The 17,786-nt window shown below is 45.5% G+C and overlaps 1 protein-coding gene across 2 annotated transcripts in view; it reads left to right on the top strand.

The window, feature by feature from the left end:
* LOC146192588 (uncharacterized) overlaps window positions 1-17,786 on the top strand; it is a 53,456-nt gene that overhangs the window by 15,804 nt on the left and 19,866 nt on the right. For both annotated transcript variants that reach the window (XM_084602485.1, XM_084602484.1), the window contains one exon: window positions 4,085-4,297. In XM_084602485.1, coding sequence (XP_084458611.1) covers window positions 4,085-4,297 — 213 coding nt within the window. The remainder of the gene's footprint in view (window positions 1-4,084; window positions 4,298-17,786) is intronic.

Genomic DNA, 17,786 nt, shown 5'->3' with positions numbered 1-17,786 from the left:
TTGGTTCCAGCCAGAGCAGGAGCATTTCAATAGAGGCGAAACAATAGGCCGTCATGCACCGTGCGGTGTCAGTGCATGTAAAAGAACCCCAGGTGGTCGAAATTATACCGGAGCCCTCAACTGTCGTGTTCCTCATAGCCGTAGTTGTTTTGGGATGCTAAACCAGATATATATCACATCATACTCTGAGTAAGATGCTATTCATGGTCAGTTAATCGTACACTAAATGATCAATTTTTTTCTGCATGGTACAGCAGCTGTTGTACAATTTTACTTTAGCCTTCATGAAGAATATCACACTGGCTCCACATGGCCTTCTGTTGACCTTTGATATGCGTCACAATCACACACCCGAGTATGTATTTGTCTAAGGGCACCTATGCATGCAAGGAGGGGACCGTTACTTTCCATTTTTCAGAACTGAAATGCACGATCCACATCATTTCTGTAGTTCAACTGCCTGCTATTTGAACTGTCCAGCATTGATGAAAGTTTCAAAGAACTGCAGTTAGCAAATATAATCCAAGCAGGAAATCGTGCCAAGAACTGCTTCGGTTTCATCTTTAACAACTGTTTGAGAATAAAATTAGCCAAATGTTGCAAAACATAGATGAGATGTTACAAAATCTAAAAAACAATGCAGCCTACCTGTGGCATGTAGGGTTTCACATCCTAAGGTGACATATGTAGCTATGAGGAATACTGCAGTGGAGAGCTCCAGACTAATTTGACTGCCCGGGCTTTGTACTTTGCGTTGACATCTTGCAGGAAACAGAAGCATTTGCATTTCACCTGCACCAAAGTGCGACTGCCATCACTGGCATTAAACATCACGACTTGGGGCAAGTAGCCGAACGTGCCACTAAGATGTCGCAGCGTCTATGTACATGCTATACACGTCAACCTTTCTAGCATTAAAGCTGTCACATGCATGGCAGATATTCATGTTCATCTTTAGACTGACAAGTTTAAAAGTGTACTATTTGTGTTTGTCTAGCATGAAAAGCAAAGGAAACTAAGGAAAAACGAAAAAAAAAAAATTAACATATGTTGAAAAAGCACTAGTCATTAACACACAAAGCATATTCGTTCCTTTATTAATGATAACGTGGCCTTCAACAATAGTACAAAGCCTGAACATTTAGGAAGGTGCTGTGCCAGGCAGCTATTTTACAGAAACCTGAACCATTTCACCTGTAGTAATGCGCATCCCGGCGGTGGGGGCTGGGCACTTATTTTTCGGTCCACTCCAACATTCGAAAACTGCATCATGTGCATTCCCATTTTCCGAGTTATGAGCTCTGTAGTGCAGGCTAACAAATTTTCGATGACTTATTTTCGTCTGATTGTTGCACAGCGCTTGTAAATAATTACCACTGCACCTAATAAACACTGACATGCACGTGCAACATCGCCGATCATAAACGGACACACTGATGTCCGTCCGGACATCGGCACACTCATCACAGCACTCTTCGTAGTCTCACACAGCACTCTAGTAGGACGTAATCCGTACATCACAGCATCTCACGGTAAGCACAAACCACACCTCCAACAAACACGAATGATGCGATGCTTGGGCTAGAGACACGCCGGCGGCACCCAGCTTTTTCAGCGCCACTTGTATATGTACTACGTAGATCTTGCAGCACCAAACTTCAATGCGAGCAGAAAGCAATGCGTTACGTGACACATCTCATCACAGATGGAAGTGAGGAAACTGTGAAGAATGAAAACTACATCACTACATAACGACTGTCGTAGACTTTAATCCACATAACGAGGACCAAATGAGCGGGCGTGCGGGCCGCGGGCTGGCCGTCAACACCGCTATTACATGCACTTGCGCTCTGGTCGTGCTTGCCACCCTGCCGCGGTCCAACTCACATAAACCTATCATCATGCCATCACGTAGTGTATCACCCATTCTAGGCACTATTCTTGCCACTGTACTATTCTTTGTAATTTCACATTTCACGCATGCAGTATGTAGTACATGCTGCTTGCACCTCGCACGTACATCTCATGCGAACTTCGATTTGGCTACATATGGCTACCATGTTGTTGCTACAACCACATCTGGGGATCTCGGATCCGTCCGGCTTTCCCGACGGATCTCAAGGCCCATATCGGAGAAAAATGCGTTGGGTTCGTCGGAAGAACCCTACCGATCAGGTCCGTCCGCCGTACTTCTGAAAAATATTTCCCGGATCCGTCCGTCGTATCCCGAAGAAAAACGCACCGGGTCCGTCAGACGTACCTTTAAGACCATTGATCGGGTCCGTCCGACGTACCTTTAGCCACAGCCAAATTTTTTTTGTCAGTACGCATAGTTTGCTTTGCACTGAAGTTTTGCTTCCACAACGGCCACAGTTTAGGGTTAGCGTAGGCAGTGCTGGAACAGCAATCTTATGCGAGAAGTGACTAGACAATTTTCTTGCCATATGCGTCTCAAAAGCACACTACTTTTACATCCTCGATTTTTTAAAATAAATTTTATGTGATTGAGACACATCCACTTCCTTCTATAATCTGCCAGACTTGGAAGGAGCATGGAAAAATGCGTGACTTTCAGAATTTAGTGGAATTTCATACATATATTTATTTCAGCTCTTTTTTCACTTTTTATGTACTGATAATAAGCCAGGGACAATTTCTGGTGAGGGGATGAGCATTGTACCCGTTCAACAACTACCCTATTAGCCTGATCTCAAAGCTAAAAAGAACAAATTGCGATGTGATTGGTGCACCTGCTGTCTGCTAACTCTTGTGCACTGAGCAGCCAGTGTAAATCCAGTCTGTCGACGGTATTTTTTCTTAGAATTTGTGGGGTGTTCTCCTAAACTATATTGCAAGCTGTTTATTGATTGTTAATGCCCAGTGTAAACAAGGGGGCATGCAAAGTACTAATTTTTCTAATAGCATTCTTTCCACATATGGTGACGCAAGTGTCACAATCACCTGCTGTAAAATAGTGCGTATTGCCAGCAGTGGACAAATTGGTGCTGGGGTTGCCTTCTGCTGGGTACGAAAGCGGTGAGGACCATTTGGGGAAAGTGGTGGACCAATGTTACCTGCTCTGCATATTTCATTTTATAGAGTACTTGAATCACGCTGGGTTTAGCTGAAGCAGCAGAAGTGAGTGTGCCGCTTGGCTGCTCCCAGGCATGCCATTGGGCCAGGCACAAAGGAATTGAGGTACTCGTTACTACATTGATGTGCTTGATTCAGCATCTGTAATTTTTGCTGCATGGTTTTTTGGTAATGTAGGCGAGTTTCTCGTGTCGATAGTCGAGAAGCGTGTCTCTCGACAGCCTCCTATCACATTAAGCGGTCTATGAAACTGCAGCGCTAGTCGTCCTTTTCACTGTGTGGACACAGTTGTGGACGCTGAGTGAAATGTGAAATTTTCTGCCTTTTCATAGCGTATGACTGGGGACTCTGCAGGTAGTTGAAAGGTTTGGAGCAAATATCTTTTGCCATACATTGCTTCTGGGGTTCCTCTGCTGTCAGCGTTGCAAGCCTGTTCGAAAATAATGCATTGGTGAAGATACAATAATCATCACAGGGCCTGTATACAGAACTGTGAAGGAGGCCAGGGTGAATGCTGTGACTTTGGTACATACAGAACAGATGAAGTATAGTTATATGCTGAAAGTTGCGCTTCACTCTTTTACTGGTATGCATGACCTGTACCAATGGATGCAATAGGTGGACCCCATAGCACCTTCTTTCTTTCTGGTTTGATGCAAATGTTTTTCTCTGGAGTAGGTACCACGCTCTGCATGGAAAAAGATAGAAAATCAGCTGTTCCTTGACCTCCTTGCAGCACATGTGAAGTAAGGGCACCTCAGAGCCCTCATTTCTGGCTTCCAAAAATGCGACGTCAGGATCTCCTGCATTCTTTCCTGCCTCCGTGGTGGTCAACAAGAATGTGAAAATGGTGTGCATGGGAGCGTAATTATCGCTCTTGTTCTAGGATCAGCATATTTAAACATTGTGATTGCTTTGAATCTGAATATCAGTTCAGCAGAGGCCAGATCTGTATTCACGAGCCTTGCTGTATCAACCTGACCGATCGCAGTGCTGGTCCAGCCTTCATGCCACCTGTCCTGTGGTCCTGGACTTGCTCCCACCACTCAACGAGTGGTTTGTTCACCTGGGCATAGAGGTGTACGAGACCAAGCCTGGAAAGTTGGCGACCGGTGCAATTCCCAGGGTTCCGGGACACTACCAGCATATGAGCCATGCAGCCATCCTCCTGCATTGCTTGATGACCAGGCATCGATGCCTTGAGGTGACAGTTCCCACCCACATTTCTTCTGCTAGAACAATCTGTTTTCTTAGTTGTCATGAGTAAGGCTCTTAACTTTCTGTGGCTGAGAATATTAAAACTCGCGAGTAGAAAACATTCCTCAAAATTCACCTGGGGCCCCAAAGAGTGGTGCAGAATGCACCTTGCATTATTGGAACTAATAGCATGAACCCTTTGCTTTCTTTATTTTCTGAACTTTTCAGCATAGCTAAAGCGACCTGCGCCATAGGGCTCAAGAGCTGGTAGGACAAGCCAACTTTTCAATTATCGTGGGGCAAAGAGTGAAGCATCCAAGTGCCAAAGAAAAGTTGACTGCTGATACAAAAAAGAAGCTGGTGTGGGTTGTTGACAAAGAGAGAGCACTGGAGAGAATTGAGTAGACTAGCAAAAAAGGACAAACAGATGCAGGACAGTGTGGTGTATGGTTCTGAAGCATTGCCTCTAAAATAATATTCATGCATCTGATGCACACGCATTTTCGCAAGCCGTTTGCATTTTCTTTGTACACTTTCAGCTACGATTGGTCCGAGTAGTTTGAGACTGCGTTATATCGTAGTATTTTAAATTTCCCTCAAGCAATCAAGCTTCCCCTCGCATTGCATTTATGCAAATGTAAAATAGAAATATTTTGATCTTATGGTCGTTCCCACTGATGTCTGCAAAAATAATGGCAGAAAACGAAGAGATTGTGACTGCTAACACATGCTTATATGAAAACTGTTTGAATGCACGTTCCTTTCTTTTTTTTTTTTTTTTTTGAGAGTTGTGGGAAACTGTAGGCCATTGTCATGAGTGAGTCGGTATTGTGGCGACTTGTGCGAGTGAGGCTGGCTTGATTTTGTATTTGGTGAGGAAGTTGCGACTTGCGCAGATGGCAGGGATTATGATGGCAAAGGAGTACAAGCAACCAATTTGGCAGGCATCTTGCATTGAACAGGAGTCAATGTGATGAGCTCTGCCAGAGAGAGAGTTCGATCATGTTAGCATCACCAAGGGAAGCCTTAAAGACATTGCCCTGTCGTCATCGAATGACGCTGGCAAGGTGGCGTGGGCAGTCACCGAGGCAATTGCAGCACAAGAGTTGAAGGGCATGTTGACGTGTATACTGGCCAGCTTTTAAAAGAAACCGCAATGGCTTAGCTCTCCTGACAGGCGAGGATGCCACTGCTTTCACAGCAGAATTTCAACGATACAACTGTCACGATGTTATGAAAATGTTTGTGTCATTCGAAACTTTATATCATACAAAGCAAATTAATTTCATATATATTGACGGTATTTGTTCGCAGCAGCTCAGCTGTGGCTTACTATTCATACTACACGCAGTGCAACTGACGATTGTGACTTGTGTGAGGTGCAGACAGCATTTAGTGCCCAATGCGCTCGTGTTCGTACATTCTGTAGTAGCTAGGGAGTGAATGAAATTGTGCACATTTTACAGAGTTCAGTTTGGCTGGGGAATTTTGTGAACTTGTGTCATCCCTAAATTTGGACCATCATTTACCAGATTGAGAGCAGATTTGTGCACCATGGTTGCATAGCTGTCATTGTAATATGGAACTGGAGCTTTGTAGATGTTTTCCTTAGCCTTTGAGCCTCCACAGCCAGGGCTTAGAGGGATACAGAGGACAGATTGAATTTTGATTGTATTGATAGGTTGCAGTCGAATACCTGAGATATGTAACACCTGTACTTACCTATGGGGCTGAAACATGGAGGCTAACGAAGAGGGTTCTACTTAAGTTGAGGACAACACAGAAGGCTAAGGAACGAAAAATTGTAGGGGTAACGCTAAGAGATAGGAAGCGTGCAGAGTGGGTCAGAGAAATAACTCCAAGTTACTGACATTCTAGTGGAAATCAAGAAGAAATGGGCAGTACATGTAGTGCGTAGAGAGGATAACCTATGGTCGCTTAGGATAGCCAATTTTATTCCAGGGAAGCACAGCATAGCAAGGTGCGGCAGAAAGTTAGGTGGGCGGATGAGGTTAGGAAGTTCACAGGGGTCAGGTAGATGCAGCTAGCACGGGACCGGGTTAATTGTAGGAATATAGAAGAGGCTTTCGCCCTGCAGTAGGTATAGTCAGGCTGCTGATGATGCACGCTTACGCATATTGGTTCTGTACTTGCCCACAAGCGTTGTCTCTGGGACCTAGTGGATGCTTTCAAATTCTGCTGCTTTCATTGTGCAGTGGACTGTTGTCATGTTCAAAACTAGCCTGATCTGATCTGTGCAATTAATGTCACAAGTAAATGGAACTGTATCCATTCATCAAAGATGCTCTCGTGCTTGACCCAGGGCCAGATTTATTGTTCACTGTTAGGCGGGGGAGATTGAAGGGGCTGGTTCCATTTGAACTACAAGTCTCTGGGACATAATTTTAACACGATAGCGTTAAATACCTCATTCACCAGGAAATCCGGTGTCGGCATTGTCGACATTGGCTTCGGCGTTGTGAGGAAAAAACCACGAGTATGGTGCTAGTAGGTGGTAGCTGCTGGCAGCTGACATGACCGCGCACTGACTGGACATAGGCTTGCCTGACGTTACGTTTGGCAGGAGCTGCTAACTGCGGCCTCTCCTTTCATATGGGAGGGTGATATTGGAATCAGCCTGTCAAGACTCTTGCATTCTGAGTCAGATATGCTACCCCTAGCCCACGCGGGCTTGTTCACATGGCTTGGGTAAAAGGGGGCTTGGTTAAAAGGGGCTTTATATGTTGGGTGGTAGCCTATGCTATCATGCTATTTCCTTAAAGGCGAAGCTTAAGTGTCTCCATAATTTTTGTTGTTGAAATTTTCCAATGTAAGATTCCCAGTTTGGGGAAACTGTTGTCTGCAACGAATTGGGAGACGACAGATCACTGGAATGAAATCTGTTGTGCTGAGCAGATTTGAGGTCGAATTCTCTGGTTTAGGCGTAGCTATTCAGACAGCTTCACAAGGAGTATTCGCTCTGCAACTGCTTTTATTCTTCGATTGCATGAGAATTGCATCCAATTGCAGCGGTATGTAGAGGTACAGGTGCGGACATAAGTTAATGGACCACACTTTTCCATTCAAATTAAAATCACGTCTTCTGCACTGGAGATAACAAAACTATATTTGTCTAAGTAAAAGGGCACTGGCGTCTAATACCGGTTCGGACATACCACGATCGCCAGTTTCAATTATGCATTGCGTGAAAAAATTTAGAAGCAAATAGCATGCTCCGTTTGCTTTTGCCCGCAGCGGTAAACATCCACCTCGTGTGCTGGATGACCGTGGTTCGAATCCCAGTGCCATAAAATTCCCCACCAGATTAAAAAAAAAAAGGAAAAAAAAGTGGTGGTGGCTTAGCTTGGCTAAGCCTGGATATCAAAAGCGAAAAGGTTCGGCAGTGCCATGGCTTAGCTTGTGGTTCCTTGCCGTAGTTGGCCCACTACACACACTTTCAAATGGATTATCTGGGAAGCCAGGCTGAAACTCACGAGTAGCATAGCCACTCACCCGAATGTCAAAGTCTACTTTTCATAAACGGTTAACCTCATCCACTGTTCTTCTCAGCAGTAAAACGTGCCCGCCTTGCTGCGTCACTCATACATCTCTTTTCCAACTGCTCGGCACGCTGTTCTTCACTTTTCTTGGCCCGCCGCCTGCTCTTATTTTCATTCCGCTGTGCAGCAGTGGCTTCGGCCTGAGCAGCAGCACCCCCATTTCGTGTCCTGTCATTCTTCTAAAAAAAAAAAACATCTGGGTGAAGATAGAATTTCACAAACAACTTTTGCGATCGACCTATCCGGTAAACTACTCCAAGAACGCGTTCCCTCTCCAGGACACGATTTGGCCACCTTGGTTTAGTAATTGGCCACATTGTTCCATTAATGCTCTAACAAACCCCCAGCCCTCGGTCCCCAGCGGCTGCGAAGCAACTGACCACAGCGGCGGTCAGACCTAAAACGCAGCAAAAGGTGCTAAGAATCTCTGGCTCCGGACAGGCAGTCATTGGAACCTGATCCTAGTGAGGCTAGTTTAGCAGTACTGTTAGAGGAATTAGAGACTATGAAATGGGATTTGATAGGGCTTAGTGGGGTTAGGAGGCCTAATGAGGCATATACTACTATAATGAAGGGGGGACATGTTATCGAGGTTTACCGGAGAGACTAGAACTAGGAGTAGGATTCCTTGTCTAAAAGATATAGCCAGTAATAAAGTAATAAAAAAGAATTCTGTAGCATTTGTGAGAGGGTGGCAGGCATCATAATTAAGCTTAAGCTGTATAAACTGAAGGTTGTACAGGCCTATGTTCCTACATGTATTCATCATAATCAGGCAGTCGAAAGCTCCTACGAAGATGTAGAATTGGCAATGAGGAAAGTAAAGATGCCGTATACTTTACTAATGGGTGACCTTAGTGCCAAGGCAGGGAAAAGCAGGCTGTAGACCAGGGAGTGGGTGACTATGACATTGGTTCTAGCAATAGCAGTGGGGAGTTACTTGTTGAGTTTGCAGAGTGCAACAACATAAGAATCATGAATACCTTATTCAGCAAACGGAAGAACCGAAAGTGGACATAGAAGAACCCTAACGGGGAGGCTAAAAATGAAATTGACTTCATAATAACTTCTGACCCCAGCAATGTTCAGGTTGCAGAGGTAATCAGAAAGGTGTGATGCAGTGACCACGGGATGGTAAGGTCTCAAGTTAGTCTAGATCGATCCTAAGAGGGAACGAAACATAAGTAAGAAAGAAGTCCATCAGCGAATTAGCAGTGAGGGGGAGGGAAGAATAATTCAGGATCTCGCTACAGAATGGATATTCAGCTTTAACTGAAGATGACGACCTTAGCCTAGATGCAATCAACAATAATTTCAGAGATATCATTACTTGAGTGCGTGGTAGAAGTAGACGGTAGGATGGTTAGAGAGGATACCGGTAAGCTGTCTAAGGAGACAAAAGATTTGATTAAGAAGTGCCAAAGTATGAAGGATTCCAACTTAACTGACAGGATACAGCTGGCAGAGATATCAAAGCTAATCAATAAACGTAAAGTGGCCGGCATAAGCAAGTATAGCATGGGGAAAATTGAGCATGCTTTTAAAAACGGCGGCAGCCTTGAAGTGGTGAATAGGAAATTAAGCATAGGCAAAAATCAGAGCATGCTAACGATAAGGGTTCTATTTAATTTGAGGACAAAGCAGAGGGCTATGGAACGAAAAATAGTAGGGGTGACTTTAAGAGATAAGAAGCGTGCAGGGTGGGTTAGAGAATAACTCAAGTTACTGACATTCTAGTGGAAATCAAGAAGAAGAAATGGGCATGACACATAGTGCGAAGAGAGGATAACTGATGGTCGCTGAGGGTAACAAACTGGAGTCCAAGGGAAGGGAAGCGTAGCAGGGGGCGGCAGAAAGTAGGTGGGCAGATGAGGTTAAGAAGTTCGCAGGGGTCAAGTGGATACAGCTAGCACAGGACCAGGTTAATTGGAGCAATATGGAGGAGTCCTTCACCCTGCAGTGGATATAGTCTGGCTGATGATGAAAAATCAGATGCATGCGAAAAGGGACAAGGCAGGCAATGTCATTACGAATATGGACAGGATAGTCTAAGTACCCAAAGTAGTGAGGAAAATAACAAGATAGGCAGTTGTGAAAAGCAGCCAGACGTTCCGCCAGTGGTGAAGGACGAGGTTAAGAAAGCTTTAGAAACTATGAAAAGGTGGAAGGCAGCTGGGGAGGATCAGTTAACTACAGATTTGTTGAAGGACGAGAGGGATATCGAGCTAGGGAAACTGGCCGCTTTATATACAAAATGCCTAGTGTCATCAATGGTACCGGAATCATGGAAGAATGCTAACATTATCTTCATTCATTGAAAAATAAGACCGATCAGCTTACTACCTGTTATGTATAAGGTGTTTAAGGTAATTGCTATTTGAATCTGGACGACCTTAGACTTCAATTAAGCAAGAGATCAAGCAGGTTTTCAGAAAAGGTACTCTACTGTAGATCATATCCATACCATCAACCAGGAGATAGATAAATGCTCAGAATATAACCAGCCCTTATACATAGCATTCATTGATTATGAAAACAAAGTGTCTAAAGGTACGTCCGACATACCCATTCGATTCTCCTAAAGATACGGTGGACGTCGATATACAGGATCATGGTTATATGCACGTCGAACGCGTATAGCCACATTCCGCTTGCTACGCGGGAATGAATCTTATCCTCTATGATGTCAGCTAGCCGCGACTCTCGATGAGGTGCTACTAAGAGTTCATCCGTTCTAACATAGATCACGGTCTTCACTCAGGATTGTGTACGGCAAGCATCGTGCGGAGTACTGCACCTCCACCATGCAGCTGGCATCGAGATACGCACATTCACGAGCAGCTTTCGCTTCGCACTAAACCATCACCTCGATCTGGCCGCAAGCGAGCTATTCCTAGCATTTACGCTGTCTTAGGTCCTGCATCGACCTCCGAAGATATATCACCGGAACAACACACACACCTCGCCGTGCAGAACATTCGGCAGTCCAAAGTATGTATATACGCTGTACGTGAAATGGCATTATGCTCGTTCCTCACATGCAGACAGAGGAAACAGGCTGTTTCTAGTTAAATTCTTCCTTCAAATTCTACCTCAGAGCCGTGGCAGAAGATATGCCGAATCTACGAGAGGCCTTCTCTGCTACTGCGGCGAGCTGCACATCGACTCGTCGAGGTGAAGACCTACTGCACCGCAATACATGAGTGCACTACCGGAAAGCCGGAAGCGCGAATGATCCGAATCCCCTACGAACAGCAACATTCTTTGGTATTTATGCAAGACTAAAGTGCTCAGCCTGCATCTTTTTCTCGTCATTGAATTTTGCGTGCATGTAGTTTAAACCCCTGCATGCTCGAGGCTAGCGTGACCCGACTGAATGGCCGCGCAGCTACGAGCGGGAGATATGCATGCGTCGCCGGACTTATAGGTACGCGGTAGAAAATGCGCACTGCACATTTCATTGCAGAAGCTGACTCTTGGAAGTTTGCAGTGTGCCATGCAAGTGATCGTTGCTACAACCACGCATCCATGTTTCCACGGCTGGCCTACCCCGAGGCGCATAAATGTTCAACCGTGGACGTATCAATGATCGAAAAGAGGACGGATTTTCATAATATTGGGCGCGAAATCGATAGCTACCAGTGCTCAGTGTTAGAGAAATTCTGCCTTGACCATGCACAATTCAGTGTTTCAGGTGTGGTCAGTAGCTATAAGTTTGAACAGTTCGCCAGCGATGGATCGGCGGAGCGATTTTCCACGCTACACCGCTATCTTGCTAGAAAGCCTACCTAGGCAGCGTTTGACATTCAGCTGCTTTTTGTGGGCCCCATAATTGAATGCAACGCCTTCCGAAACGCGTCAAATGTTCAAAAATGTGTTCTCTTTAACAGTATCACTCCAGGCTGTCAAAGCAGGCTGATGCTGATATAGCAGCTGAGCACTCCAGTCGAAACCAAACATCCGTGCGTGTTTAGAGATCTGTAAAATCGCCTTCAGTTTTTAAAATTATTGGAATACAGTCAAACCCGAATATAACGAACTCGGATAGAGCGAATTATGTTTTATATCGAACACTCGAATTTCCGCTAGCATTATGCATATAAAATGAATTTTTTTTAACGAACTACACATCGGATATAGCGAACTCGGCGCGCGCGATCGGTCGCCAAACGCCCGCCAACGGGCGGGCCTTTGTGCCGGCTCCGAGTTCTCTCCGGGCAGCCCACGCTGCCGGGCCGCAATACTTCTAGCGCATGCCGTTGTCAGATGGGAGGGGGATTGGCGGCGGCTCCGATCCCCAAAGTCTCGCACAGCGCATACGTCATCACGCGCCCGCTAGGGTGCTTCTGCTGCTTCTGCGCAGATGCCACGCTTCCGTAAAACGCAGGAGGGGCTCTCTACAGCAGCTTCCACGAGGGACCCTCCTGTACGCTTCTCTTTGCAGCGCTCTTATTCGGCAGCTGCCTACCATGTGATCAAAGACGTTCGAGCAGCTCCGGACCTATTGCGCTTCGAGAAAGAAGCAACACCGGCCAGAACTGGTTTCAAATTTGGGCGAAGGGAAGGCAGCCTCCGAACAACGAACGCGTCAGTGGCGAACTTTCCCGCATCCTCGGAGCTTTCTTTGTTCGCGTTTGCAAGTCGTGCTGCTGCTATCCTCACGATTCCGGACATGCCTACGTTGCTGCTGGCTTGCATTCTGGCGCTACATCTTGCAGGATGACGACGAAGCAGCGGCGTGCCCTACCGCTTTCCGACAAGCTGGAGATAATTCGCCGTGTTGGCCGCTGCGAAAAAAAGTCTGACATTGCCGCGCATTTCAAGATTCCGCGGAGCACGTTAAGCACCATTTTGAAAAACCAGTCGGTCATCAGAGGCAATGCACAGGAACGACCAAATGGTGACGGCTTTCGCCACCGCAAGCCGGCTTACGACCAAGTAGAGAAAGCGCTGTACCAATGGTTCTTGGACGTTCGCGCGCGAAATCTGCCGGTCTCTGGCCCCATGCTACAACAGAAGGCAAAAGATTTTGCCTTCGTCCTGGACGTCGAGGGGTTTACAGCGGGCAGTGGTTGGCTCCAACGATTTAAAGACCGCTACTCCATCACCGGGAAGGTGGTTGCAGGTGAAAGCCAAGCAGTGGACGCTGAGAGTGCTGAAAAGTGGGTGCAAGACGTGTGGCGTGCTGTCACGGAGAGATACGAACCGTGCAATATTTTTAACACCGACGAGACTGCCTTGTTTTGGCAACTGCTGCCGAGCAGAACCTTGGCCGCTAAAGAATGAGAAGTGCCATGGCGGCAAATTGAATAAGGCCCGAGTCACCGTTCTTCTCACGACAAACATGGACGGTTCATCAAAGCTGCGGCCGCTTGTCATAGGCAAGTTCAAGTCTCCTATGTGCCTGCGAGGATGCACTTCACTCCCAGTCACATACAACTCAAATTCTAAGGCCTGGATGACCAGAACGTTGTTCGAAGCGGGGCTGCGTGGCTGGGACGAGGAACTTGCAACGAGCAGGCGAAAGATTTGCCTCCTCCTCGATAACTGTTCTGCGCACCACTGCGGCGTCATGCTCAAGAACATCGAGCTTTGTTTCCTGCCACCGAACGCAACAGCGGTTTTGCAGCCCCTCGATCAGGGGATCATCCGCGCTTTCAAGCTGGGCTACAGGAAACGCGTTGTTGAGCGGCTGTTGGTGAAATTGCCGGTTAACGACGAGCTCAAGATTAATTTGCTGGCCTCAATAGAAATGATTAACCGTGCCTGGCAAGATGTGACGCAATCCACAATCCGCAACTGCTTCCACCATGCTGGACTATGTCGAGAGGATGCAGAAGCTGCTAGTGAAGCGCGCACTGTGCAAGATGACAGCGATGTTGCCACGCTGTGGGAAGAACTCGCTGATGTTCCGGACGCTGTGCCCGAAGAAGTTGCCCTGGAGGATTTTCTCACTGTTGACGACAACGTAGCCGTGACAGCGAGCCCGTTGGACTCGGAAATTGTTGCCGACATGCTGGCATCTGGTGCGAACGAGGAGACCGAGGAGCCGCCGCCGGAGGACGATCGCCCTCGCCCGACGTTGCACGAAGCCCTCGCTGCTACCGATCTGCTGCGCCGATACTGCTCCGGAATGCAGGGAAGCGGACTGGAGTTTGTGGAAATGATGTCGCGTGTGGAAAGTGCGATTCTTGCTGATGGAGTTAAATGCAGTGTTCAGGCGAAGATCACTGCCTACTGCAAATAAGTGAGCATTTATCTGCAATAAATTTCTTTTGTAGATTCATGGTGAGCGGCACGGTTTTTCTTTAGTTAGTGCGTTTTTGCTGCGCTTTCTGGACATCGTGTATAACGAATTTGGTACTGAAGTTCATTATAAATGGGTTTGGTTATAGTGAAATACTTTATATAGCGAACAAATTGCGTTGAATTACGCAGTTCGTTATAACCGGGTGTGACTGTAGGTCACTTTCCGATCGCTGGGACATAGATCCTCATGACAGCGCTTTCACCTGAATAAGGACCACACCAGACCGAAAGCTTGTCTCATATAACATAGCTAACCAAGGTATACCTTACAGCGTTGTGTTGATTTTTTTGGTGCATAAGCGAATAATGCTGCCATGCACCAAGAACAAGGTTTAAGGTATTTATTTTGTGTGTAATGACTAAAAATGTTTTTTAGGATGTAGCTTGTTTAGGAACATTTTAGGAAACCAAAAATGCAGGGAATTTGCACGTCTCCTAGGGTCATGCTGGGATGGAAAGGGATCTGTTGCAAAATTGTACAAAATGTTTTCCTCTTATTTCCTTGACTCTGGCGCATGTGTAAGCAAGATATGGTTTATGGTTAGTTTATCTCCACCCTCCTTGCATACTGGCTTGACCTCTTTAATAAGTATGAAGCTGTGTGTCAGGTGTAGGTATGTGTTTTGTGAAGATGACCTAAAATGTCCTCCATGCTTTATTTTTGATGACTGCATGATTTCCATTCCTCGATGACAGGTTTGACAAGTATAGTTTGTAGTTTATTTCAATGTTTCAAAAATCCTGCCATTTCACTCTCACTTTTCTTAGTACAAGCTTCTTGGTATCTTCATGCAGCATATTCACCCTCAGTAATTTAGCATTGCGGCAAGGTAACCTGGTTATTTCTTTTAGTCACATTTCAAGACAGCTGTCCCGATTTCATAAAGTGTAGGGTTTCTGATGACAGGAGCTCCTTGGAAGTCATAGAAATGAATGAGATCCACAATCATGAGCTATCTAGGGTATGCATATACATGTCCATCGCTCAGTGGAATGTTGTCAGTACGCTGTTGGTCTTGTGGTAACAACAACCATTGTCTGAGGTGGTCCTTTAATGTGCCATGTAACTGCAGGTACTGACAGACCTCTTGATCATGTTATGTGATGATGCCATCCTTGCATGCATATAGGTATACATTTCAGAATCTGCAGTGCACCACTTGACCATTTGCCACCAGTTTGTGTGAAAATGTATTTTTCATGCATGTTAACCAGTATTTAACATATGGACCCTGTGCACAAGCCAAAAGTGTCACGAGCCAAATGTCACGAGGCCACACGATATAGCAGGAGCTGTTAACTCAAGCTTACAAAGTTATATTTGAAATATGTTCTGGGACATTTCAGCTCCGATCAAGAAAGGTTACTCCTAGGCCATGGAGGCATGTTTATACAGTTTGGTTAATGCGAGGCTTACAGAGGTCTATGCCAGGTTGTGCCAGGTTGTCTATCACATAACAGGGCAGCCTACGACCGTATGCTAATGAGTATATTTGAGATAACAGAGGCATGAATTAAAGATTCAGTAATTAAGTTTGTAGCAAAGGGCATGTAAATTAACAGAAATCGACAGTGGGATCTGCAGACAAGAGCCATTAACGCTGGTGCATCATACCCTTACAGGTGGAGATTAGGAGTCTCCCTAATTTTTTGTCTGCTCAAGGCTTGTCATTTTCTTCATTCTTCCAGGTGAGGAAGATGTGAAAATGATAGCATCGAGAATGCCAGAGACCATCATTAACAAGGATGCTGATCCCAACAGCGTAAAAAGGAATTTCAGAAAAGATTGGTGACTAGTAATGCTGGCAACAGTTGAAGCTATACTCCATTTCATACATCATGTGCAACGCAGCGAAAGCTACGCAAGTAGTCCGCAAAAAAAAAAAAAGGAGGCGTATCACTACGCGCTCGTTTTGTGGCTGAGTGGTTCCTGCGGAAATGGAGCATACACGTTTGCAATAACTTGCTTCGCATGCCTAGACATCATCACAGTGCGGATCTTATAAAAAAATTCATACCAAAGAACCATTTTCTCCAAAAGAGATGCTCAGCGCGAAGGGCACAGCCAGCGCCATCTAGTGGCACAGCTGGCAAGGTTGCGGGCAGCGAAAACGCGACACGAACGAAAACGACATAAAAAAGCATACAAATTCACCGAATCCGATCCTTTCTCCCTAAAAAGGTGCTATTTATGAAGCTGATGGCAAATGTAAGATGTATTCGGCTTGCAGACAAAATAACTGTTATTCCTCTCGTCAAGAGCAGGCATTATTTTTCATCGCGGATGTGGAGAGCGCAGCAAGAGCTGTAGCTTTGGCAGCATTGCACTTGATGTATGAAACGGAGTATAAGTGGAAAGGCATGAAATTGAAATGCAACGTATGCAGAGATATGTTGCGAGATGACCAGTCTATGGTGTGTGACATCTGTCTCCGTTAGTTTCATCAAGTGATTGGCCAAAGCAGATGGGGCTTGTGGTTTTGTGATAAGTGCAGTGTAGTAGCATAGATGCAACCTTGCCCATTAACAATTGGAGTGCAGTAAGTGCATTGTTTTGTTTTTGTAAGATGTTCATGGTTTCCATGCAAACATTATGAGAAATTTCTTCCTAGAGAATGTTTGCTGAAATGTGAATATAATGTGCAGTAAAACGTATTTTTTTGCTATTTACTTTTTCTTGTATACATTAGTTCTGTGAAGAACACCACAGGCTAGAAGGAAATGTAATGGCATGCATTTTGTTGCTTCCCCCGTTGTGCTGGCTCAGTAGTTAAAGTGCGTGGCTGCTGAACCCATAGATGCAGTTTTGGTTCCAGCCACAGCAGGGACATTTCAATAGAGGCGAAACAATAGGCCGTCATGCACCGTGCAGTGTCAGTGCATGTAAAAGAACCCCAGGTGGTCAAAATTATACCAGAGCCCTCAACTATTGTGTTCCTCATAGCCGTAGTTGTTTTGGGATGCTAAACCAGATATTATACATCGGATCATACTCTGAGTAAGATGCTATTCATGGTCAGTTAATGATACACTAAATGACCAATTTCTTTCTGCATGGTACAGCAGCTGTTGTACAATTTTATTTTAGCCTTCATGAAGAATATTACACTGGCTCCACATGGCCTTCTGTCGACCCTTGACATGTGTCACAATCACACGCCCAAGTATGTATTTGTCTAGGGGCACCTATGCATGCAAGGAGGGGACCGTTACTTGCCATTTGTCAGAACTGAAATGCATGATCCACATCATTCCTGTAATTCAACTGCCTGCTATTTGAACTGTCCAGCATTGATGCAAGTTTCAAAGTACTGCAATTAGCAAATTAATCCAACCAGGAAACCATGTCAAGAACTGCTTCGGTTTCATCTTTAACAACTGTTTGAGAACTAAAATTAGCCAAATGTACCAAAACATAGATGAGAGGTTACAAAATCTAAAAAACAACCCATCCTACCTGTGGCATGTAGGGTTTCACACCCTAAGGTGACATATGTAGCTATGAGGAATACTGCAGTGGAGAGCTCCAGACTAATTTGACTGCCCGGGCTTTGTACTTTGTGTTGACATCTTGCAGGAAACAGGTGCACTTGCATTTCACCTGCACCAATATGCGACTGCCATCAC

This window comes from Amblyomma maculatum, chromosome 4 (assembly GCF_055883805.1).
Source record: "Amblyomma maculatum isolate TAMU_Amacu chromosome 4, ASM5588380v1, whole genome shotgun sequence".
Lineage (NCBI taxonomy): Eukaryota > Metazoa > Arthropoda > Arachnida > Ixodida > Ixodidae > Amblyomma > Amblyomma maculatum.
Note: the sequence above shows the minus strand (reverse complement) of the source record. Positions and strands in the feature narration are given on the sequence as shown.